The 24500-nt window shown below is 43.0% G+C and overlaps 1 protein-coding gene across 4 annotated transcripts in view; it reads right to left on the bottom strand.

The window, feature by feature from the left end:
• ARID1A (AT-rich interaction domain 1A) overlaps nucleotides 1–24500 on the bottom strand; it is a 68897-nt gene that overhangs the window by 40977 nt on the left and 3420 nt on the right. For all 4 annotated transcript variants that reach the window (XM_035019399.1, XM_035019402.1, XM_035019401.1 and 1 more), the window contains exons 2-3: nucleotides 2666–2878; nucleotides 876–1328 (exon numbers count right to left, since the gene is read on the bottom strand). In XM_035019399.1, coding sequence (XP_034875290.1) covers nucleotides 876–1328; nucleotides 2666–2878 — 666 coding nt within the window. The remainder of the gene's footprint in view (nucleotides 1–875; nucleotides 1329–2665; nucleotides 2879–24500) is intronic.

A 24500-nucleotide genomic window follows, 5' to 3' on the forward strand; every position in this document is an offset into this window, starting at 1 on the left:
TGGTTGTAATATGGAGTCTGGCCCTGCTGACCATACCCACTGGGGCTTAGTACACAACTGAGCCCATTGGCTTATCAAGGAATGAAACCAATTAATTAAAAAAAAAAAACCTCATGTTAGAACCTATGCATTAAAACGAGTATTGCTTCCTTCAAAGACATTGCCTTGGGATGAGATATTTATTCTAATAATGCCACCAGTGCACAGAATCTTTAGTGGACTGTCATCACTTGGCCATTTCTCCTCTTTTTTGCTCTTTAAAGAATAAAGCCCAAATTGTTATTTTTAGGCACAGACATGACGACAAATGAATTTTAGCTATTGCCTAAAATCAAATCCACCTTCAACAAATGAAGGGACTTGCCACCACTGAGAATATTCTAAAGAATGTGACGTCAGCTCTGATGGCAATTTCAAATGAAGGGGTCCAAAATATTTTGAGCAATAGCAGAACATAATGTATTTTGAGCAACAGCAGAACGTAATGGCAGTTGGAATGAATGTATAGTATAGCCTCCCAAAGTAACTTTAAAAAAAACCAAACTCACTTGGATGCTCCAGTTCTGAATGCTAGTTTATAAAAACAAAAACAAAAACAAAACCAGTCCCATTATCTTTAATTTCTTACCAGTCTATGCAACTTTCCACTGCCTTATTTCTTCCATCAGTAAGAAGAGCCACAGGTTTTTATGCCGTTAAGAAGGTTATGCCTTTATTAGTTCAATCAATCCAGTTAGCATGTTTACCCAGTGTATTTAATTGGTTTTTAAGTGCACATTAGAGACCCAATTTGTATGGCAAAGTTCTCCTGATACCATGCCCCAAGCTGTCTGTGGTCACACGCAGAGAAGGGCGGGAGGCAGGGGGCACCTTACCTGTGGTGGAGGGAAGCGCTGCTGGGAATAGGCAGTTTGCTGTGGCTGCTGAGACTGGGGCTGAGGGTACGCAGCCTGCTGGGAAAGCGTCGAGGAGGCTGGCTGCTGAGGTTGCTGCTGCTGGTAGGGAGACTGTGCCTGCGGCTGTGAGTAAGGGGGCTGGCTCTGGGGGTGCTGTTGGGGGGTGGACTGCTGGGAGGGGTATGGAGTTGGGGACTGCTGATGTGGAGGCTGGGATGGCTGCTGGGAATAGGGAGGCTGAGAAGTCTGGAGCTGTGGGGGCTGAGACTGCGGCTGCTGCTGATAGGAAGGCTGGGCGTGAGGGTTCTGGGACGGCGGCTGCTGGGAGTAGGGCGGCTGCTGCTGCTGGGGGTGAGGACTTTGCTGGTTGTAATATGGAGTCTGGCCCTGCTGACCATACCCACTGGGGCCTTGTTGTCCGTAAGGAGGAATCTGTAGGAAAGGAAAGGATACTTTTAGCACAGACTCTTCTGGACGAAGGTATTCGGTCAGCAGCTACAGCCTGAGGATGGGTATAGGAAGCAGGCAAGCCAAGCCTCCTAATGAGAAGGCCCATAGTCTTTCCTACCATCCCTCTCTACACTGAACCAGGAAGGACAGCCCAGCTGGGTTACTAGTTGGTTTGTTTACAAGTGGACTGCATTCATCCACAGAAAATTTACACTGTTTAATATTTGGGCAATTTACAAGAGTTCGAGAGCAGACGTTTCCACCAGTGAACCTCCTCTTTATCATGGCCTAGACTGTTTTTGTAAGTGCTAGGAATCTGTATCCTAGCCACAACGAATGGTCAACAGCAGCCTGGCTCAGCCGACTAAAAACGTCGGGTTTAGTAACCCAGACAGTGTGCAAATCACTAAGCTACTCTGGTTCTCTTTTTCATTCAGTTTTCATTCAAAAAATATCTAAGAGCCTACTTGCTTACTTGTACCAGGCTCAATTCTAGACACTGGGGGTATATCTGGTAAGTAGGCAAAAACAAAAAACAACCAACCCAGTAATATCCACCCATCTCTCCTCCCATCTGCTCACTGGAAAAACAAACAAACAAGCCCCAAAAAACAAACAAAAAAAGCCCCCAGAATGACAGTATCCTATTTTCCATATTTAAGGGCATACTTTGTTTTAAAGTCTCAGAAGTAAAGTTAGGTTTTATATTCTGTCCATCACCATTTTCAGTATGAGTATTAAATGATAGAAAGTGCTGTCAAAACAAAAAATGACAATAAAAAGATAATGGTGCAGATGGCCAGACAAAAGGAGATGAGAGAAATCTTAACATTTATAACAGCACTGTTAGCATCGCTACCGTTCAATCTTCCCCTTTTCTTCTATTCCCAGTCCCTCCTAATCTTTCATTTTAAATCAGACAGCTATATGTCGAAGGCCTTGGGAAACATGAAGGGCCTTTTCCATCCCCAGGGCACATGGCACGAAGGGCTTTTCTTGATTGCAGTGGATAGGTGCCCGGCGCCTGCCTTTTTTCCCCCACCTCCTTTGGAGATCACTACTCAGTAGGTACAAGCAGCCCAGCCAGGTCAAAGGACAAAGATATGTACAGCCTAAGGCCAGGGAACAGTTTTTCTTCGAGCACACATGGGATGATGCCCACAACCTCGGCCTTGTAAGCAGCATCCTGTAGACAACTGAGCCCACTGGCCTGTGCTCCTTTCGAGAGGTTTAGATGCCAAAGACTCATTCTGATTCTATAGCTCAAGACCAGATCATGGACAGCAACAAGGGTTAAGGTAATTGGAGTCACCATCTACCTGCTGTGCATAAGAGAGGCTGCCCATGGCACTCTGCGCCCGGCCCTGCATGGCCATCGGGTACCGCTGCGGGGTCTGGGACCCATATGGCTGCCCTGGGTACCCATGTCCTTGCTGCGGTCCTGATGAAGGTCCCTGTTGCTGCGAGTATGGGTTAGTCCCGCCATATGGCTGAGGTCTCATCTTGCCCATCTGATCCATTGGACTGGATGGCTACAAAATAAAAAGCATTTCATTAACCTGAAGCTTTGATAGCCCCTGGCCAGTATGAACATAAAGCCAAGCGTACAGGTCTGTATGCCACATAGGAAAACAGTTACTGTGAAAAAGTAGTGGTACAGACCCAGTAATCCTTGGGCAAGTCATTTAACCTTCCTCATAACCTTGATTTTACCATATGTGAAATGAAAATACCACTATGAAAGCTATGTACTACTTTCTAAGTGTGGTGGTATTTGAGATCCAAGGGACAGGCCAGGTTTGGAATAATGAATATATGTACTCTCTGGTGCAGAAAGTCAGAACAAAGGCCCTTCAGTTGGGAAAGGACGGGGCTGCCATGATGTTGTTCAACACCACCAAAACTAATAATACTTCAATACCGTGGTTGGGGATTCAAATACATAAGCATCCAGATGCTTCCATTCTTTCAAAAGTGGAATCTTTTTTCTTGCGTATCTGTAGCTTGTTTACACTATGGCACAAGCACTTAAATTTATGCTTTCTTTTAAATGGGTAACATGGCTAAGTTATAGTTGTTGACTCTCAATTTAGAGCCTTGGGCATCTCAACTGCAAAGTTCATCTCCTAAGAGTTTGAATGTGTAAGGAGGATAGAACTTTTGTCTCCTTAAAGGGCAAGATATAGAGGTACACCAGTAATGGAAACTCAAAGTATAATTCACAAGTATTTGGCTATAAACATAGCTTTCTTTCAGCTCTTTGTGGGACAACAGGTTCAATCAGTTCATTCACTTTGACATAACTCTAGCCTATTGGAGCTATATAGGACAGAGCCCAGCATGTTTTCCAGTCAGAGATGGTTACCTATGTTGATTGGGGGGGGGGGGGGGTTGTCTCTAAAAACCTTAAACAGATACACCCAAGTTGAAGAGTAGGCCTGGACTTGACACAAAACTTGAAAACTGAACCTTAAATTGGGAATGGGGAATAGATATTAACACTCTGGGCCCGAATGTCATTAGCTCTCAAATTAATGAGTTCAGTGGTTCTTGAACTTTAGCATGCATCGAAGTCACCTAGAGGGCTTTGTAAAACACAGACTGATAAGACCCACCCCCAGGGTGTCTGATTCTATAGGTTCAGGGTTGGGCCTAGGCTACGCACTTGTAATAGTTCCCCAGTGAGGTTGATGCTGCTGGTCCAGGGGCCACACTTTAAGAACCACTGGTCCAGATTATACCTAGGGTCCCTTCCTGTTCTGCTTTTCTGTAATTAATATTCTATAATTTAAGGTGGATAAGATCTTAAGAAACAACAAAAGCCCTCAAAGACAAGGGGAGGGAGGCACATTCAGATAACTGGTTCTCTGTACATGTCTTTTTTGAGGGGCAGAGTACTACCTAAGTGTTTTATAATAGAGGGAAAGTTGAGCTGTCATGAGGAAAATAGATAAGACAAAAAGCCACAGAAACCATCCTTTTAAACACCAAAAGGAAAAAAAGCAGAGGCAAAATTCTTGGGCTGCAGCAAAGTCAGCTAAAGAGGTAACAGTGAGGATGGAAGCACCCTTTAAGTTTCTAAACTATAGTGAACCACAGTAAAACTGTATCCCAAATCACTACTACATGTCAATGTTATTAAAGTGCTGTTTCCAACAATCATACCTACAAATTTTGGCCCAAGTCCTGCCTCTGTATCAGAAGCTCCAATAAAATCTGTCATTAATTTTGGAGCTACATGAATTCTTTTGGGACTCTTTAGGAAATTCAAATTTAACAACAACTGGACTACTAAGTAATAAACAGCATGTGATCTTCCCCAGATACACCTGGCAACGAAGCCAAAACACCACCAGTCTCTCCCGTGAAGAGCTCAGGGGCTTACACAGCCACATTATGCCACCAGATCCTCAGCTCATCCCCAAGGGCAGCTGCTGTCCACATGGCCCCCAGGTGAGGAGACTACATTTGCTCAACAGAAAGACCAGCCCACTCTAGGTATCTCTGTCAATCCAGGTCTCCCCACAACACAAGAGGGGCAGTCATTACCGTGGTTACTGTGGAGCTTCCAGAGCAGTAGCTATCAACCAGGGCTACAGATCAGAATTTTCTGTGAGGCTGCACAAATGCCTGGGTGTCTCCCCATAGATTCCAACTTAGTGAGTCTGGAAGGGCTTGGGCTCCCTGACCCCCTCACCCCTGAAGATCCTTGAATGATTCTAATGTATACTACACTAAGTGAGATCTAGAGACACACTGTCCAATAAAATTTTCTGTGACATGTGACTATTAGGTACTTGAAATATGGCTAGTGTGACTGAGGAACTGAATTATTATTTTTTTTTTAAGGTTTTTTATTTATTCATTTGGGAGTGAGAGAGAGAGCCAGCTGGAGCACAAGGGGGGTGGCGGGGCACAGTACAGAGGCAGAAGCAGACTCCAGCTGAGCAGGGAGCCCAACGCTGGGCTGGATCCCAGGACCCCGGGATTAAGACCTGAGCCAAAGGCAGACACTTAACCAACTGAGCGACCCAGGCGCCCCGGAACTGAATTATTTTTATTTACTTTTAATTAAATTCAAATAACCACATGTAGCTAGTGACTATCATACTGGACTGCACAGTTCTAGAGCAGTGCTCACAGATCATTTTCATCTTTCCCTGTTCACCAACAGCTCCAAAGTTCCTGTCTACATCTTGTACAGTATTGCATAGAAAGCGCAAAGAATGCAGTAAATCTATAGATTTGGGTTCAAATCCTAACTCTATCACTGTCTGATCTTGAGCCTAAGTCCATCTAAACAGTGAAAAGTTTCTCACCTAAAATACACATAACTTGGAGCGCCTGGGTGGCTCAGCTGGTTAGGCATCCGACTCTTGGTTTCAGCTCAGGTCATGATCTCAGGGTTGTGAGATCCAGCCCAGCACTGGGTTCTGTGCTCAGCAGGGAGTCTGGGATTCTCTCCCTCTCCTTCTGCCCCTCCCCCGCAATCTCTCTCTCTCTCAATAAATAAATATTTAAAAAAACAAAATGCACATAACACACTACACACAGTGCCATTTAAATGCCCAATAAATAGTAGCTATTATCGATAATGATAAATTGCGCTTCTGCCTGGCTCTAGAGCCCTCCAGTGTGCTCCAGTTCTACACATTTGTCAGTGCTCAGCTCTATACAATGGTATCCTGCCCTGCCCTCCTGTCCACAATGGCTTCCACTAGCAGAAACCCAACCCTTCAACATGAAGGCACTTGCCATTCTTCAGCACACTGATCTCTCACATTTCTAAATCTCCTATAGTAAATTCAGTCAGAATTGTAAGATTGGCATTTAGTTGTCTAGTTAACTGAGTGCGTCTCTCAAGATTATGTTCTAGGAAGCCAGAGATCGGGTGTTTTACCTTCAAAATCATCCCCCTCCAGCCCCCGCCACAGACCCCAAGTGCAGAGCTAGGGCTCAGTAATGTCAATGTGCTAGGCTGCCCTACTGTAAGAAGTAGGTAGGGGATACTATGGGGAGAAAGCCCAGATCAAACCATCTAGCCATAGGGTCAGGGGCATACCCTAAACCAGGTTATGACTTTGAGGGAAGAAAAAAAATGTGGACTAAACTGAAAGAAAAAAAGAGGGCAGGGTAGAACAAACAGCCGAGGGAGAACAAGCACACTTTTGAGAAGAATCTTATGTGCCATGCTATACCAGAGAGGTCTTCAAACTGCAAAGGCATCCCCAAACACAGCTTAGAAACAAAAGGCTAAAAGCAAGTTACCTTTTCCTCCGTCATATCCAGGGTCCTGTACTACCAGGGGAGGACAGTTACTTAGGGGGGGCTAGTTAATAAAGGCTTCAAGGATTCCTTCATCAACTTTAGGAAATCTTTGCAGACCAAAAAATAAATGCAAGTCAAAGAAATTCTAATTCTAAAGATAAAATTAAGACATTTCCCCTTCCTGGACATCAGATTTCTGACCCCCTCCCTTCACCAAAGGTTTATAATCAATAGAGTATGCAGCTTTGCAAACTAAAACATATTCAGGTCAAACAATCTGACTACTCTGGTCTCATGTCAAAGTTAAACATCTGCTCATATTAGAAGGGGAGGTAAGCAGAGACCTAACTCACACTTCTGACATTTAAAACCATTGTGAAAGATTTGTGATTTGCAGTTATAGAAGAAATGCCATCTTACAATCTCTCATAACAGAGAAGGGGACTTAAATCATCGCTAATCAGTTTTATTGGAAAATAGCAATTTCAAGCCAGAAAAATCCCTACTACATGCAAGACAGAAAAGCCAGTATCAGCAGTCTGCAGGCACCAAGGAAGAGGCAGGGAATGGGAAACACCAAACTCTGGCTGCAAAGAGCAGAGATTCCACTCTGGGAATGATGGAGAGGAAATCCTTTCAATGGGAAACCACAGGAGTAGATTACTGTGATTATACTTCAAAAGCAAAGGCTCTGCCACAAAGACACATAAATGAGAGGAAAATGATGCCCCCTTGATCAGGGAAGTTGGGCCCCTTGCTATATACTCTCCTGAATTCATAAAAAAATTTTTAAAAGGGGGGGAGGAGCCATAAGGGGAAAAAAAATCCATCTCCATCCACCAATTATCTCTTTCCAGATCACTGGCCATGTTACAAACCGCCTGCCAAGTAAAATGCATCAAAAGATGCAGTTTAGGGGCATCAAAGGCAGGGATGCCTAGTGGGCTGGACCCTCTGAATATATTCAGAACAGCTTGTAGACTAACCATTTGCACAGAGTCCCCCTATTCCAGGCAGAAGGAATTACACGCCCCTCCAGACCAGTGGGCTAACGGAATCCCTGACAACTTCTTACTGCACCAAGGAAAGCCGTAACAACTCTCAGGGTTGTTGAGATATAACAAACCGGACTTCAAATTCTCCAACTTCTGACCATGACTGATTGTGAAGAGAGCACAGAACACCGCCCCCACTGCCCCCTCCTTCAAACTTCCAAGCAGAAAGATACTATTCACCAAAATGTATCACACCATGTTCCTGTGGCACCAAGAAAGATCAGCTTAATTTTCTTGAAATAAAAGTCCAACTGAGGAAAGCTCCAGGCTTCAGTCTCAATCCAAAGATACAGAAAGGAAGTGCCCAGGCAGCAAACCTAAGGAGCCAGATTTGGTACCCAAAGACTGGCAAGAACAGGAGTAGAGAGGGATGGGCCAGGGCTGAGGAAAAGCTGTCCATCCGAAAGCAGAAGTCTTGACTACCACTTTTCTGTCATCCTAAATGCCAACTAGTTGGGGCCAGAATAAACTTAGTGCCATAACCTGGAATTTGGACATCTAAATATTATTTCTTACTCATTGTGCTTTCAATTCATTCCCGGCCAGATTTGTTGTATGACTTTTAATAATAACAATAAAAAAAAGCATCCCTGGCTCTTTAACTGAAAGAACCCCCTAATTGATTCCCACAGTAATTAACCTGCATTTTACCTCAGAGAGCGGTAGTTAAGGAAGTCGGCACTGCTATTTATAACTCATCTCAAATTGAGGGCAGACTGCCTAAAATCTAACACATCCCAGCTGTACTCCTGTTTGAACTGGGGCCAAGGGAATTTTTTAAAGCAATCTTGGCACCGAATGAATGACACCAACAGTATGAGAGCGCGAGCGGTTGTGTTGTGGTGACGTAGCACTGGAGGTGGAATGGGAGGGGGCCAGTGTACTGTGATCCCTCTCGTGCACGCCTGCTGCTCGCTGAGTCCCAGTACAGTAAGCTGGGAACCGCCCACTGAGAGCCAAACACAGGAAAAGGCTTTTCCTGTGGAACGCCTTGAAGTGAGAAACACATGGCTAATCTGCATAAACGCGAAGCCACACCGCCCCTGCCAGGAAGGTTAGTGCTCGTAATCTCTGGCCATGAAGCTGGCTGCCTGGGAGGACTTGGACTGGCGCCTGATAACCCAGAAAGAGCCGAGAGAACAGATGGGTAAGGACCCCGGCAGAAAACAGCCCCGGGTCACGTGACTCGCCACATGGCCCCGCCAGCACAAACTATTGTCTGGCTGCGGAGCTCCCATACAAAGGCACCCGGCCTCAGCTTCCTGTGATTACGGGGACAGGCGGCAGCTGTTGATCCAGTTCCCGTTTGGGACCCTCCCCTGTGGAGGGGCAGTCCAGGCAGGGGCAAATATAAAACGTAAGGCCTCTCCCAATCAACGCTTTCAGCTTCCCCCAAGCTCCACGTGGCTCCACTGGGATCCTAGGATGGACAGAGTAGACTCCCCTACAAGGAATCACCCTTTATACCCTGGTACACATTAGCTAGTCAGAATAAATCATTCTCGTTGTGCCCTCTTCCCTAGCCACACAGACATCTGTATCCAAAGCCTCCTCATCCTTTTCTTACTCTTCCAGTATTTCATGCTTTTGAAAACTGCTCAAGGACCCCTACCTGAACTGAGGAGAAACTGCCCAGAAAGCTGCTTGTTTAGTTCCATCCCCAGACTCTGCCTCTTAAAATAAAGAGACTTCCTTCATTTTGTTTTGCATTTTAAACAGTCAGGTTTCCCTGTCTGTGACCTAGGACGACAATAAGACATTCCTTAACCTCTTATTTTGCCTCGCCAGAGACATTATTATTTAAGATTTTCTGAAGCTAAGTTGATGACAGGAAAAGAAAAATACCTCTTCAGACATACCAACACCTGACCTAGGAAATCAAACCCACTCGGCCTAAGATTCTTAGCCTTCTTAACCTGAGAATCACACCCCACATTTTCTACTTTACAAGAGATGGAAAACAATTCATTCTAGTTCTAGTTCATTCAAGTTCTAAATAAACTGGTCATCTGCCTATGGTGAGAGAGAAATTAACAACTACCACTCCAAAGAGATTAAAAAAAGATCTTTCAAAATTGAATATAAATTTTAAAATCTAAATTCAGGGGCGCCTGGGTGGCTCAGTCAGTTAAGTGTCTGCCTTCGGCTTGGGTCATGATCCCGAGGTCCTGGGATCGAATCCCCCATTGGGCTCCCTGCTCATCGGGGAGTCTATTTCTCCTCTCTCTCTGTCCACTTGTGCTCTCAAATAAAGAAATAAAGAAATAAAGAAAATCTTAAAAAAGAATCCAAACTCAATGAAAAGTTCTATCAACCCTATTCTGTTCACAGAAATAGTTCTAGATTAGGGCATGTTCCTCTTTGCAGACAAAGAACTCATTTCAAAGCCACCACCTGAAGCACCAGCCTGACCAAACCCCTAGGAGGGGCTGCAACCAGACATGAGACTTGATCTTCCAACCCATACTCTGTCTCTAAAACTGACAGAGAACAAGGGGCTTCTCTCCCTGGCTTAGAGATATTTAGGCTACTGTGCTCCATCCTTCCAGATCAGATGATCAGAGAAAACCTACTAAGGGTAGAAAAAAAGAGACCAATGGGGTAACAGTCATTAAATCATCTAGCAAAACTCAAACAGATTATGAGAGCCAACTGTAATAACCACCTCACAGCTGTCCACCCAAAAGAGGCATGCCAGAAAAACCACAACCAGGTGGCTGGTATTTTATTTCTTCTTTGGTTCCAGAAAGAGCCCTTCAAATAGTGCAGCAACAGCACCAAACTAATGACCTCAACAAATGATAAAGTCCTCTCATCCAGAGCACTTTCATTAGCCACCTTTCATAGAGAAAATGCTCTTCTGGAAATGATGAAGATCACTTTTTTGGAAGACCAAATTTAGCTAACCAATCTCTCCCATTTCCAATGACTTACAAAAGCCTCTGAGGAAACCACACAACTTCTTGAGAAAGAATTCCTCTTTAGGTACTGCTTCAATCCCAGGTTTTAAAAACAGTTAAGGCCCCAAGAAGATGATTAAACAGGAACTGAAATGCCATTTGATAAAATTAAACATCCCCCTCTTTACAACTTTTTAATCTCAAGAGTAAGGCAGCAACACAACATGGTGAAAAGTACTAGACTGAGAGGACAACTGGGTCCCCATCCCAGTTCTCTGACCAATTCCCTGGGGTGGGCTGGGGGCGCGGGGAAGGGTGGCAGGGAAGCACTAGCCAGGTTGTACCTTAACCTCCTCAGCAACACAATGGAATCCTGCCCTCCAGATTTTGAATCAGCAACTCTGGGACAGGGCCAGGAATCTCCTTAGGCAATTCTCATGTCCAGTCTGGGAGCATTTGGGCCACGTGCCCTCTTTCCAAAACTCCTCCCATCTCCAGTACCAAGTGACTCTAGAATTTAGATGCACGTTCAGTTTCCTTAGCCAAACAACGGTCTGAAGAGGGCAGTGCCTGGACAACAGAGAAACCACCAGGAATGCACCTCAGATTCCCAGATTCCTAAATAAGCAGCATTCTCAGTTTAAGCCAAGCTTTCCCAAACTCCTATACCGAGTCCCTGCGTTGTCTTGTTCACCTAAACACGTATCACTAACATACTATATACTTTACTTATCCTGCTCATGATCTGTATCCTAGGCTAGAATATAAGCTCCAGGACGGTGAAGATGTGTGTGTAAAGCAAACTTTCCTCCTTTAAAAGTAGGAAAGGAAAGGGGACTGTGGAAGAGAAAGTGAAATTCTAGAGGCCTTGCAATTCCTAACCTCGTTCATGCAGAGGAAATGCTTTGGCCCTGGGTGGCCAGTCCTACACAGTGGTTAAGAGCTCTGCCCTTGCAAGGCCTTCAACTTCTCTTGTCCCTCGGTTTCTGCATCAACAGAATAGAGACAATAGTAGTAGTGCCCTCCGGGCTGAATGAATGAGTTAATACATGAAAACAAAACCCTCTTCTTCAAACCAGCTGGGCATGCTCTGGCCTCACCCATCTCTCCACCAGGAATACACTTTCTTCAGGTATTAGTATAGCTCTCTTCCACATCAAATAACACTTTCACTTGGCCTTCCCTGGTAAACCCATCCAAAATTTCAATCCCGCACACCTCTTAGACCTGGTTCATGATTAACCTTTCTCCCGAGCATGTATCACTAGAATACTCTATGGTTTACTATTTATCTTGTTTAAGTGTCTATATCCTAGACTAAAATATATAAGCTAGTGGGTATGTGTCTAGAGGTACTAGAGGTGGATGTGTGTTTAACTGACTGCTATATCCTCTAGCGCCCAAAATGTTATTAGCTATTATCATCCTACACAAGTCCCAAATTTCTAGAAGCAAAGCAGAACACTTAAGGTCTGGTCCCATATACTCAAGACCAGAAACCCAAAGTGGTCAATTAGAGGTTAGCTAACAAATAAATTGAAGTTATGCTTTTTAAAAAAAAGAGAAAAAAGCACAGGCTTTGATACTATACTGAGCAAGTCACTTCCCTTGGCACCAGAACCGTCTGTAAAATGGGGATTAAAAACTGTCTAACAAAGATAAAAGACAGTTGAAATGATTAAATATGTGAAATGCTTGTTAACGTACCAGTTCATAAACTACACATACAACAGACATTACTTCCCTTTACCCTCAATGAGAGAAAAAGCAGAATGGGTTGAAAGCAGTTTCAAAATACCTGCTTAAAAATCAAGAACACACAAGTCGGACATCAAAAGGGTTGATCAGTCCAGTTTTCAAGCTCTACCTACTTTCAGTCTGTTCTCCCAAAGGAATCCCAAGGCATCTCCTCCCAAGAATCCTGACAGTAAAGCCCAATAGTTTTCAACCAGAATACTAAACCCCTGAGAAGTGTTTGGAAATAAATGTACGGAAGTGCCTTTTTTTTTGGGGGGGGGGTTATCACATCAACTCTGTGGTGCTACTGGCATTTATTACCTGGGGAGCAGGATGCCAAATGTCCTGCAATGCATCTCCACACAAAGAAGAGCCTCGGTGAGAAACAATGGACTCTAGCCCATTACAAGTCCAATCTTAGATGGAGAATTTCCTGTAACACTTGACCCTGGAGCAGTGAAGGGAAAGGGAATCAGAACTGACCAGTACCCATCCCAAGAGCCCAACATTATAAAGCCCCCCAGTAGCCAAGGTAATCACAAATAAAAATTTACTTTAAAAAATAGTTGGAAGATAATTTACTGAAGGTGGTACTTCTCCTCCAGCACATTTATTAAAATTTAATTATGGTTATTTGTAATTATTTACTTACATCTTTCCCCACTAGAAAGTACTCCATGGAAGCAGAAATTATGAATCCTATGTTCACAACACAGTGACTGATACATTGTAGAAGTTCAGTAAGTATTTGTTGCATTACTGTAAGCAACCTGCAAATGGAAGGTAGGTACTCACAGGTTTTCCAAAAAAAGTTCTGCCATGAGGCTTCTTATATTGGCAAGTAAGTCAGTAACAGGATTGGGCAATTAAGTGAGCTAAAAAGTTATTATCCCAAAAATTCCTGAGAAATGGGGAATATGATCAAAGTCTAGGAAATCTTGATTGGTATACAAGAAAGATAGGTTGGGATACTGCATCCCAGTAGTGCTCAATAATTAAAAACAATGTACAGACCTTGCTACCCACATGAGGTGGTATGGGTTGACACCAGGAAAAGGTACTTCCTCCCACAAACCATTCTTTGGTGTTTCTATTAGGGAAAGGACCTTAGTGTGCATGGACCACAAGCCCAACTGAGTGGCACAGTTTTCTAGACATTTTCTGCCCTGCTTACTTGTCCCTTAACATTAAGTGATATGGTACACTTAAGGAATACACAGAGAGCCAAGGGTCATGTAACCTTATAAACAGAGCTTCACCCAGGAGGGTCCATAGCAACTTTTCAATAAAGACAACACTTCTAAATCACACCTACTTCTTCTGACCTAGTTTCTAAAATACTCCTCCTTCTTCCATATTAAATTGCTTCGCAGATAACTGCTAAAAAACAAACAAAAAAGGCAAAGGCAAAAACTGCTCCTAGTCGCAAAACTTTAAGGCCTCATTTGCTTTCTCTTTAAAAAGCTCTCGTTTCCCCCACTCCTTTTATCTATAATTCCAAACTTGGACTGGTCTTGCATGGGTTATATAAAAAGATCCTAAATTTCTCTAAGTGCACAGTTCTACATCCTGCCAAAATTTCTCCTTCTGTACTAAAAAAGGTATCTGTGACACATCACTGAGCTGTAGGAACTTGATTTACATGCAGTTGGAGATTCCGTTTGTCATCAATCCAATCAAGTCCTGTAAAGACGCTGAGAAGCAGCGATGCCACTGTGTTTATTCAATTCCTAGGGCTGCCTTGGACCACTTTCCAAAAATGCCAGTCTTTCACCTGGTCCCCCTAAGTCCACTCTGAACTATATATAACAGGCACAATCAAATAAATTAAAGAATGGCCCAGGGCACAGTCAACCTTTAGATTATAGGTGCCTCCAAATCCTCAGGCTTTTTTAAGGTCAGCAATTCGCTGAATGAAGAGCCATACGGTCCTATAAATTCTCCAGTTCTTTTCAAAGCTCCAAAAGTACATTAGTACCAACCTCCTCTACACCACTGTTTACACAAATGTGTACAGGAGACCCTGACTGGCTTCATCATTTATACCAGAAATATACCTGGACCAGACCAAAGTTACTAGCTATCTTTTCTGAAGTTTGTCTCTCCTCTTTATTTCCTATCTGTGGCCAGTATAATCAAATTGAGATGGATACCTGGCATGCTAAATTATGCAAATCGAGCTGAAATTTATCTTTTCCTCACCCCCCACCCCCGAGTCTGTTTTAGTTTTAGCTCATACACTCTTTGGAGATTGTCTTACTCAAGGCACACGGAATTTCTTTTTGGTGAAATGTGTCTGGGTGGATGAACCCAGCTATCTCAATGTCATTTTATTTTAACCCAAAATACCATAATGAGACCACATATTGGTCACTTGAGGTTTTATGTAGGGGTTTTAAAGAAGCCGATTCAAAGCTGCATTGGGAGAGCAGAGGATTCAAATCACAGACTAGAAAGAAAAACAAAAATGTTACAATCTTCCTGTACCAACACAACCCCAAAAACAGATTCAGGAGGGCTAAGAAACAGTCTCCAGGCCAAAGGCAATAAAGTGGGAAAGAGAGTAGAAGAGATACAGATCATTTAGGAAAACTTCTGTTTATTAGTTACTTAGACAAAGGCACTTCCTGCCTCTACTTAGGGCAGGTACCTTCAACAGAGGCACAGAGATACCAGTTGATCTGCAAGTGGTGTTAAGTTGCATCTCCAGTACTTTAAAGACATTTTACCAACTCTAGTATGGTGAAGTTACTAGGCCTCCATGTGCTCTGCATTCTACCAACAGAGTTAGACATCAAAAGAGAGAATGAAAAAGGGAAAAACAAGAAACAGAAAATCAAGCTAGAAAGCAGAGGGATGCTAAAGTGAGATTAAAACACACAAGCACACACAAAGAACGTAGGACTCCCTACTAGAATTATTGGTCTGTATCTACAAATGTCAAATCACAGATCAAACTGTCAGCACATGGCCTCCTAGAAGCCTTGGCCTTCATCAGAGCCGGGTCACAGTCATCACAGCTTCACTCCTCAGGCAGGAGGGAAAAGAGGCCTGGTACAAGGAAACTTGTTTTTAATGGGAACGATACAGAAACCACATCAGGTTTTCAGAAAGCGCAGGTGTGCTAAAACACTGGTTCTCTGCTAGGTCTTTGCATTGTTACTGTTTATTACCAGACATTTCTCAAACTTCCATTTCTGTGCCAAGCACAATCATTATTTATTAAGTTAGACAACTGGGGACAGGTCTTGGCTCAAATGTCCGCTCCTCAGAGAGACCTCATCCACTTCAAAGAGGAGCAGCTTGTCAGGAACTGACTTAGAGAAGCTAGAACTTCACAACAAGGGACACAAGGAAAGGAATCAGAGCAAAACTCTGGCTAGCCACCAGGGGCTAAGGGGTGAGAGTGGGAGGGAAGTCATTAAGGACAACCTACTAAGAGACCACCAGATCACCAAAGGCCCTGTTCACAGATCAGTTGGTCATCACGAGCAGAAGGGAAATCATGGCGTTTAACTGAAGCTCCCAAACTGGCCTAAGTAGTGTTTTCAAGAATCCCTTTCTTAGGCAATTTACTTGGCTGGTCATACCTGCTGACCACACAGTCACAATCCTAAAATGAACTTTTCCACCTTCACCAAACAACCAGTACCATGGATTCAGATTATCTTCATGCTGCATGTCACCAAAGAGCTAAGAGAAAGAGAAATGGAAGGCAGGGAGTCCTCAAGCCCTATAAAGAAAGAGACCTGTTTGGTGACTGGAGTTTACAATTATTGCATAGAAGATCCCATCTCAAAAGTATTTCTTTTCTTCTCCCCAAGCATTTTTAACCTTTTCTCTATCCAGTAACTCTCTCACATCATGGGAAGAGCAGATACATCTGAAATATTAGCCTATGGTGTAATCTGGAAGAAGTCCCTCAGGTAATTCAGATATACTCTGTAAATGCATAAATCTGGTAGTTCTAATTTGGGTGTGCCTCACAACGGCCTGGAGGGCTTGTTAAAACACCCTGCTAGAATTCTGGATTCAGTAGGTCTGGATGAGTATTTGCATTTCTTTCTTTCTTTCTTTTAAGTAGCTCCACACCCAGCATGGAGCCCAACGTGGGGCTTGAACTCATGACCCCGAGATCAAGACCTGAGCTGAAATCAAGAGCTGCAACCGACTGAGCCACCCAGGCGCCCCTTTACGTTTCTAAACAGGGCCCAGGGAATGCTGATCCCTAACGGTTAGGGATCCCACGGAGAACCACTGCACTAATCTGTCTCTCAAACTAGAACAACAGGTGCTTAATAAAATTTGTTGGTTTTTTTTAAGCATTAATATATCTTACATGTAGCTAAGAACTATGGGATAGCCTTTAATTCAGTGAAGACCAACTGTCCTTAACCACTCAGTACTATCCCCCTCTCAAGCAGGGGCCTCTACCAACTAGGAGTCATGTTCAAATTTTATTTGATAATAGTACTTTCACATATATTATTAATATTTATTTATTTTAACATTTTCTTTATTTATTTGACAGAGAGAGAGAAAGACAGCACAAGCAGGGGGAGCAGCAGAGGGAGAGGCAGGCTCCCCACTGAGCAGGGAGCCCGACATGGGGCTCGATCCCAGGACCCGGAGACCATGACCTGAGCCGAAGGCAGACCCTTAACGACTGAGCCACCCAGGCACCCCGTTATTAATATTTATTGAAACCTGCAAGATATTTTTCCTCATTATATAGTTGAGGATATAAATTCAGAAAAGTGACTTGCCTAAAGTCACACAGCCTAAGGGAACTTTAAACCTTGGTTTTAGAGCTGACTCTACTATGAAACTTTGTGTGAGGTACTTAATCTTTATGTGTTCACTTTCCCCAAGTGGAAATTAAGACAATAATCCTTGCCTCTCCTGCAAGCGCTCCAAGTCATAGAAAGTAAACTCAATCTGCAAATACTCTCATAATACAAGTTACTCTCACTTAGATCAAAGTGAAGGAGTCTATCTTTGAGCCTCAATCCACCCCTACCCCTCACTCTTCTCAAAAATCCCTCTCAAAAAGAAAAGTGGCCTGACGACCAAATGCTGCCAATTCTTACCACTGGGATCACATGGCCATTCATCAGAAACTTAAATAAAATTCTAGATGGACAGAAATCTAGGCATAATGTAAAACTGTAACTAAAGGCTTTTAGTCTTTCACCCCATTTAAGAGTTCCAGGCTATTGCAAAAATAATGTCCCAAAAAGCCTTAGTGCTTAAATAATTTATTTTGAAGAAGTAAATTTAGTATTTTATAATGTTACAGCTCTAGAGAATCAGACAAACCTTGATTCATATCAGAACTCTACCTTTTACTAGCTTTTTACCCTAGGGCAAATTTTCTCATTTTTACTCTACTTCCTCATCTGTAAAGTGGGAGGAGTAACAATAGAACCCACCTCTCATGGTTTTGAAGATTAAGTAAGTAAATTCATGGACAGACCCAGCATAGAGATTGGCACATTGTAAGTGTGCAAATGCATGGTTATTACTATTAATATTCACCCTCAGTATGCCATCATTTGAAAACTGGGATCTCAGTGAGATTCTAAGCCTATCCCCAACCCAGGACAAAGTGATGGATCAACTACCTATAGAACTGTTCCCCAAATCCTTTATAATAGAGCTATCTTTGGCAGCCAGATTCCTCAACAGGTAAAAAGTTAGATGTCTACTACTGCTGGACCAACCCAAGAACCCCACCACCTGATGATGAGAAAAGAGAGAAAGCAATCTGTACACAGCAGACCAGACACAGTAACAAACAGCAACTAATTCCCAGCATTTCTGCTCAGGTGACTTGTTCACTAAGGACAAGCGAAAGCCATAATAAGGTCCACCCAGAGAAAGGGGGAAATCACTGTGCAAGAAGAGCCCAAAGACACATTTATTTCCTCTAAAAGGAAGGGCCCAGCAATATGTAGCCTTTTATCATCTACCACGTGGCTGAACTCACACTCTGCTTAAAGTCAAAGTATACCAGGTATCAGTCATTGAGAGTAAACAGCTGGACCCAGATGCACTCATGCCCGGCAAGCAAGATGTGACCTCAAGGAAAACAGGAGGCAAAATAAAAAACACCAAGCACACAGCAAATGGGTTTTTAAATGACTGATATCACACCAACCCCTAAACTCCCCTGCTGCCGTCATGCTGGTGCTAGATCTTGAGCAGGGAGTTCCTTTTAACAGAGATGTCTATAAACAAGCAAGCTGAAAGCTAACAAGTTTAAGAGGGAAAAAGCATACAAAAATCTTGGCTGCTGGTGATGAGCCACAGAAAATCATGAATGTGCCTGTGCCAAGGGAGGAGGAAGTCTAATATCTAACATTGCAGACTTGGGAACCCAGAAGCAACGAAGCCATAAGGAAGCCCAAATGCAAAAGAGGAAAAAAAGCACATGGCACATTTCCTCTTCATATGGGTGGCAATTTAAGCAGCACTCTGGGCCTGCAGAGCACATAGCCCCGGTGCCCAAAGCCCCTTAGTATTTCATATCAACATTAGCTTCCTGGAGGGCGACAAAAATCTGTCCTGGATTACTGGGTGATTTCTAATATGTACCATAACCAACACTAAGTCAACATTTTAGGGATCAAATTTCCTACTCTGCAGCGTGTTGGAATGCATTCTTGGCATTAGACCTCTCATTGCAGTACACCCTTGGAAAATGCAGAAGCCACTGCAAAGACTCAACCTGTCCCAAGACCATCTTCTGGTATGCATAAATGACTAACAAAAACAAATGAAAGTTCACTCAGATGTCCTTTAACATTCAATAAAAACTAATTCTATCCCATTTGAATGAGGGGAGGAACAATTTCGGGGAATACTCAAGGTAGTTAAGTCAACATTCACCCTAACTTGGATTCCTCTAAAACCTAGACAGACTAAGGAGTTCATCTCAGGCCCCTACTCACCTGCTATCCATGGCAGATGAGCCCTTGTGCCTCAATTCTGAGTTACTGGAAACTCGCTTTGCAAAATGCCAGAATGACAAGGCTAAAGAAGTTGGAAGAGAGATTTCTGAACTAGAATCTGTATTCAAGACTCCATACTTGTACACTGGAACAGTGTAACCTAGCCTTCTCTTCCAGGTGAAGGCACTCTAGTAGCCTGGCACTGGACTCTCCATGCGTCTTCAGCTGTTAAGCATCCACTTACAGCCCTTGAAAAGTGCCAGAAATCATGTGTGGTCCCATTGCACATGGACCAGCGGGTAAAGAGAAACCAAAATCACTGCCATTTCAAAGGTTCCCGTAAGGAATAAGCATGTGTTTGCAGCATTTATGAGCTTCTTGGCCACAGCCAACCTATCAACAACAATATGAAAGGCCATTTCTGTGAACAGATGGGCAAACTGCATATGTGCAGGCTTACCCACCCATCCACCCTCAGTATAAGGTCTGATCCAAGCAACTCAGCTTCAGCACAGCTACCAACTCTTCAGAAGTAGCAACAGCCTAAGTGTCTGGACAGGTACCTCATGGCTCTTATTTTGTTTAAGAAAAATTGATTAACTCTGCCAAAAAAAGAAAAAAACCTAAGCTCTCCAACCAAGGTTGAACCACCGTCACTGCAGAGTTGTCCAGGGCACACAACTCTGAAGGTGACACAACCTTCCAAACCCAAAATTACTACAAAAGAGCCCCTGAAACTGGCCAAGAACTTGGCAGGTTGTACTAAAGGCCCCACATAACCACAAGAACCACTAAGACCCTGGAGCCACTCTCTTTCATGGAATTTTACGGTTACAGTCCAAATTCTCAAAGTCACCAGAATGAAGCAACTACAGGTCTGGAGATGGTTGTGTAATGTGGATCCTATAAAGCCCATAGCACTCAGGGTAGCATTATGAAAAAGCAAATTAATATTTTAACTTTCCCCCTCTTGAACATTAAGCTTCACGAATCACTGCCTCTGAAAAGCTGTCCCAGGTTAACCCTGCCCAACTCTGATTGCTCCTTATTCTTGAATTCCTTCAGCTCATACTCTTAGTTTGGTCTATACCCATTTATAAGCTTTGCAAGTTTTCCAGATGTGTGCACATAAGCATGCTTTGCAAGTTTTCCAGATGTGTGCACATAAGCATGCTTTGCCAAGAAAACGAAATTCCTCTGAAGCAGATACTGTCTCTTTTAAGTCCCTTCCTAGTATCTAACTGGTGTGTTCACATACGGCTATTTCCTACTCCCATCTGAATCTCCAAACCCCCTGAGCTAGAAATCATACTCTCAGCAATGAGCCTGATGTTCTACTACTCTTACCACCATGACAATGAGAAAGGCCTGGGCAACCAATGTCTGTGTCAACCCAAGTTTTTGTATTTTGTTTTAAAATAAGCTGATAGCTTTTGGTAAGTTAGCGGAACCAAAAAATTATGGTCAGGGCCATAATGACATTCATATTCCCTACTACTATGCTGAGTCAAACAAGCACTTCCAGGACTCTGGTCTATAAAAACACTTCTTGTGAAGAAAACTGGTGTCAGAGTCAGTGGATTTTGTTTTTAAAAAGAGACTTTGAGAAGATAAATCTGGTTATCTCACAAGGCTACCAAAGCGAGTACCACAGGCACACAGCTAAAATACTTCTAAAATATTTCTTCCTCTATAAAAAGAATGTTTCACTGAAGGAACCCAGAAATGTTTTTAATCCTAAAATGGCAATTTCAAAAACAAAGACTGAATCTACCCATATAACCCTTCAGGCAGGATTTAGTGAGTCCCCAAAACATTTGGACTTTGTACTAACCCAGGAACCTGGGAGCGTTAATTTTAACATATATATGTATGATGCACAGAAGAAGTCCAGTAAAAACTATACAAATAAACCCAGCCCATAAAGTGGGCTTATAATCCTGAGAGCCACAGCAAAACAGAGGCTGAGGACGACGCTGAAGTTGCAGTATCTTTTTTTTCCCCTCCTTTCTGGTATTCCAAAAATGCAAACCCAACCCTAAAAACATCTCACCAAACTACAAAACCTTTCCAAAAGAACAAGGCTTTAAAACTCAAAGTCTCATAAACCAAGCTTGTGGCGCACACTTACCTCACTATTGAAACTTAGGATCTTCTTCCCAAACTTCTGTTTATTTTCACTCTGAAACTGCAATCCATTTTGAACAGGGGCTCCATGTGCCCTGAACTTAGCCTGGAGCCAGGACCATGGAGGCTTCGCTGCCATCTTTTCACTTCCAATCTCTTTTAGATCATCTCTCCTTATCTCCAAGTCTCCACACCCCCGTACTACCCCCTTTTCTATCCACATTTCTTTTTCTCCAATGTTATTTTATTCCACCACATGAGAACAGACTAGCATTATCTTTGCTTGAAAACTGTTTATTAATTTGCCTGTCAAACATTCTATAGAGCCGTTTACATCTTACTACAGAAACCTCCTGGGTACATATTGACAGCTCAGCAAGTATTTACACAAAGCTCTGAAACATTTGGTTCCTTCACAGAGGAAGAAGCTGCTGTGTCAAGCAGAGAATTATCAAACACCTTTTCCTCTACCTTTTCCCCTCTTTTATAAAGGGAAGCTTCCTTCTAGCATACTTCTAAGATGCCTAAATTACACTTCTAAACTACTAAGCCAGGAGGAGAAAGAATGGAAATTCAGGTGTGCTGGAGAAGAGAAAGAATAGCCATTTCCAGGAGCACCTGCAAATCACACCACGCAGTTTAAAAAACCAAAGGTATGAGAAAAGGCAATAGGCCTATGAAATTGACCCTGTAATGCTTAGCTTTTCCTGTTCCAGTCTCAGGAACTTTTGCTCCTCTCTCAGCAAAACGTACAGGGCAAGTTCAGGCACTCAGATTACAACCAACTGCCCAAACCAGACCTAGACCTGCCCAAACACCCAAAGAGTCTGGAGAACTTAAAGCTACCTCTCCCCACCTTCCTATCCCCCCTGAGAGAAGCAGAGTGTTAATGTTATGAATATCTACTCCCTACCCCACCCTGAACCTACTCCCCAAATCCCCTCTTGGAGATTTTAAAGCAACTATGTTTCAAGTCTGCCCAATTTTTCAATTAATGTTTAGTGTTTTAACCACCAGCCAGGTGGAATGATTAATGACAAACATAAACAGTTTCAAAGCAAAATAGTCTGGGAGGGCTTTTTCTGTAAAGGGCCACCATCATTGTGGTACCCAACTGTTCCGAGCTTGTTCCCGTAAATCCTCAGAAGAAAACAGCCTTGAGTTCTTCAGGCCCAAGGGAAGAAAGATGGTCTCAAGACCCCTACCAGCACATGTACAGGACGAAGTTGCCCTCATAAGTCAGGTATGGAAGCACAGCCCAATGTGTAACATCAGAGAGGAAGAAGACCATGCAGTCCACCAACTTCACTTTACTGATGAAGAGAAAATAAAACTGAGGTCAATGGCTTGCCCCAAATCACACAGCTTAATCTAGAGCTGCATGTGGAACCAAAGCCTCTTGCTCCTGAGTCTTGTGCTCTTTACCCCTCACCACTATGTCACACACAGCTCAATGTGCATCAGTAATGATAATGGTCAATCCAAACAAGGAGAAACCCATGGGAATCAGGACTCCATTTTAGAGACTGAGGTACCCCGGCTCACCGGCAGGAAAGAACAATTCAGTGCCAATTTATTTTGAATACCGTATTTTAACATATATTCTGCTTGGTTCAGTGGCTTCTAGAATTTTGGGATTTGAAGCCAATCAATACAACCCTGGAGGGGGGGAGGGTTGGAAAGGGCCCTAACCATACTTTGTTAGCCTATTTCCACATTTTAAAAAAAGGTCACTAACCTGGTTGCTAAAGCCTACTGTAGACATCACACCTTACAGGAATCAATCCAACAGATGAATGTTTAATGCAATCCAAGACATCTTATTACAGCAGGTGCCACTTGTCACAGTTACTCTGTGTCACACACAAAGGAAGGTACCTTGCAAAGTCCTTATAGGGCCCAATACAAAGAAGCCGACCTTGGTCCTGCTGCTTTCTCTTCTCTTGCCACCATCCCAACCCCCATCACCCTTAGCTCTCTCATGGACAGTAGAGAAACATGAAGCCTCAAAAGTAAGTGCCATCTCAGTGTGGTTTTCCCAGTCCCTCCTACTTGAGAGAGCTCCAAGAGTCCTGTATTTTAGCCAGCCTAGAATTTCTGCCAGTAGGCATTCCCATAATAAGCCCAAGATTCCTGTATTTGTTTCCCAGGAGTCGGAAATATCATTTGATATTTCCATAGCAAGAACTAACGGCCAAACTGCTACAATCAAATCCATCTTGATCCTGGACTACATATTCTACTTCATTTTTTACTTTGATGAGCTGATACTACTCTCAAGGTACTACAGCTAAAAGCATCCCAAATAAAAAACTGCATATGAGGTTCAAGTGCATAGGTGAACAATAAGTATTTCAGCAGTAGAAGGATTCAACACCCTGAGACACAGTATTACTTATGGAAAGCAATAAAGGAAGAGTTTGCCTGCTAGGATCTTCCCGCTCCTGTGAAAAAGACAGAGCCACAATACAAACACTTAGCTAATCTTTATTTCATAAAGGCAGAGTCAAATGAGAACATTACCACCTTAGCTGTGTCAATCAATTATCTGCAAAACAGTCTTAATCCAAGACTGAGAAAGGGACAGAGCAAGACCCTGTTATTTAAGAATGCTTAATAAGGCTTCATGGTCTGACAAGAGCTTTACCCTTAAGTAGCAAAGAGGAATTCATATCAAAATCTATCCACCTACAACCTTCGTGGACTACCACAAAAACTGAAAGTTGTACTGTCTCTTCCACAAGTGAATGCTCACTACCCCATTCTTTGGGCATAGAGGAGTAGGCAATTGAACTGAAATTGAACAGGAACCTATGTTGTATTAAGCGTTAGGTATGGTGATGTTAAAAGTGAATCCAAAAATTCACCCAGAGGCAGCACAGACAAGCTTCCAGACGGGGACTACATCTATTTTTCTACCATTTACTCAGCACAGAGCATAGTACCTAGCACATAAAAGTGCTCAAATATTCAATGACTGAAAAACAGAATCATTCTATGGCAAAAGTTGGTTTTACCCCCCCCCCAAAAAACCAAAGTGTTTGCCTGAATATCCCCAAACCAGCAGAATTCAAATTAATTTTTGCTTTTAAATGAGTCTTGACTTACCCCCAA

The sequence above is a fragment of the Mirounga leonina genome, unplaced genomic scaffold (genome assembly GCF_011800145.1).
Source record: "Mirounga leonina isolate KUSES-001 unplaced genomic scaffold, KU_Mleo_1.0 Mir_173, whole genome shotgun sequence".
Taxonomy (NCBI): Eukaryota; Metazoa; Chordata; class Mammalia; order Carnivora; family Phocidae; genus Mirounga; species Mirounga leonina.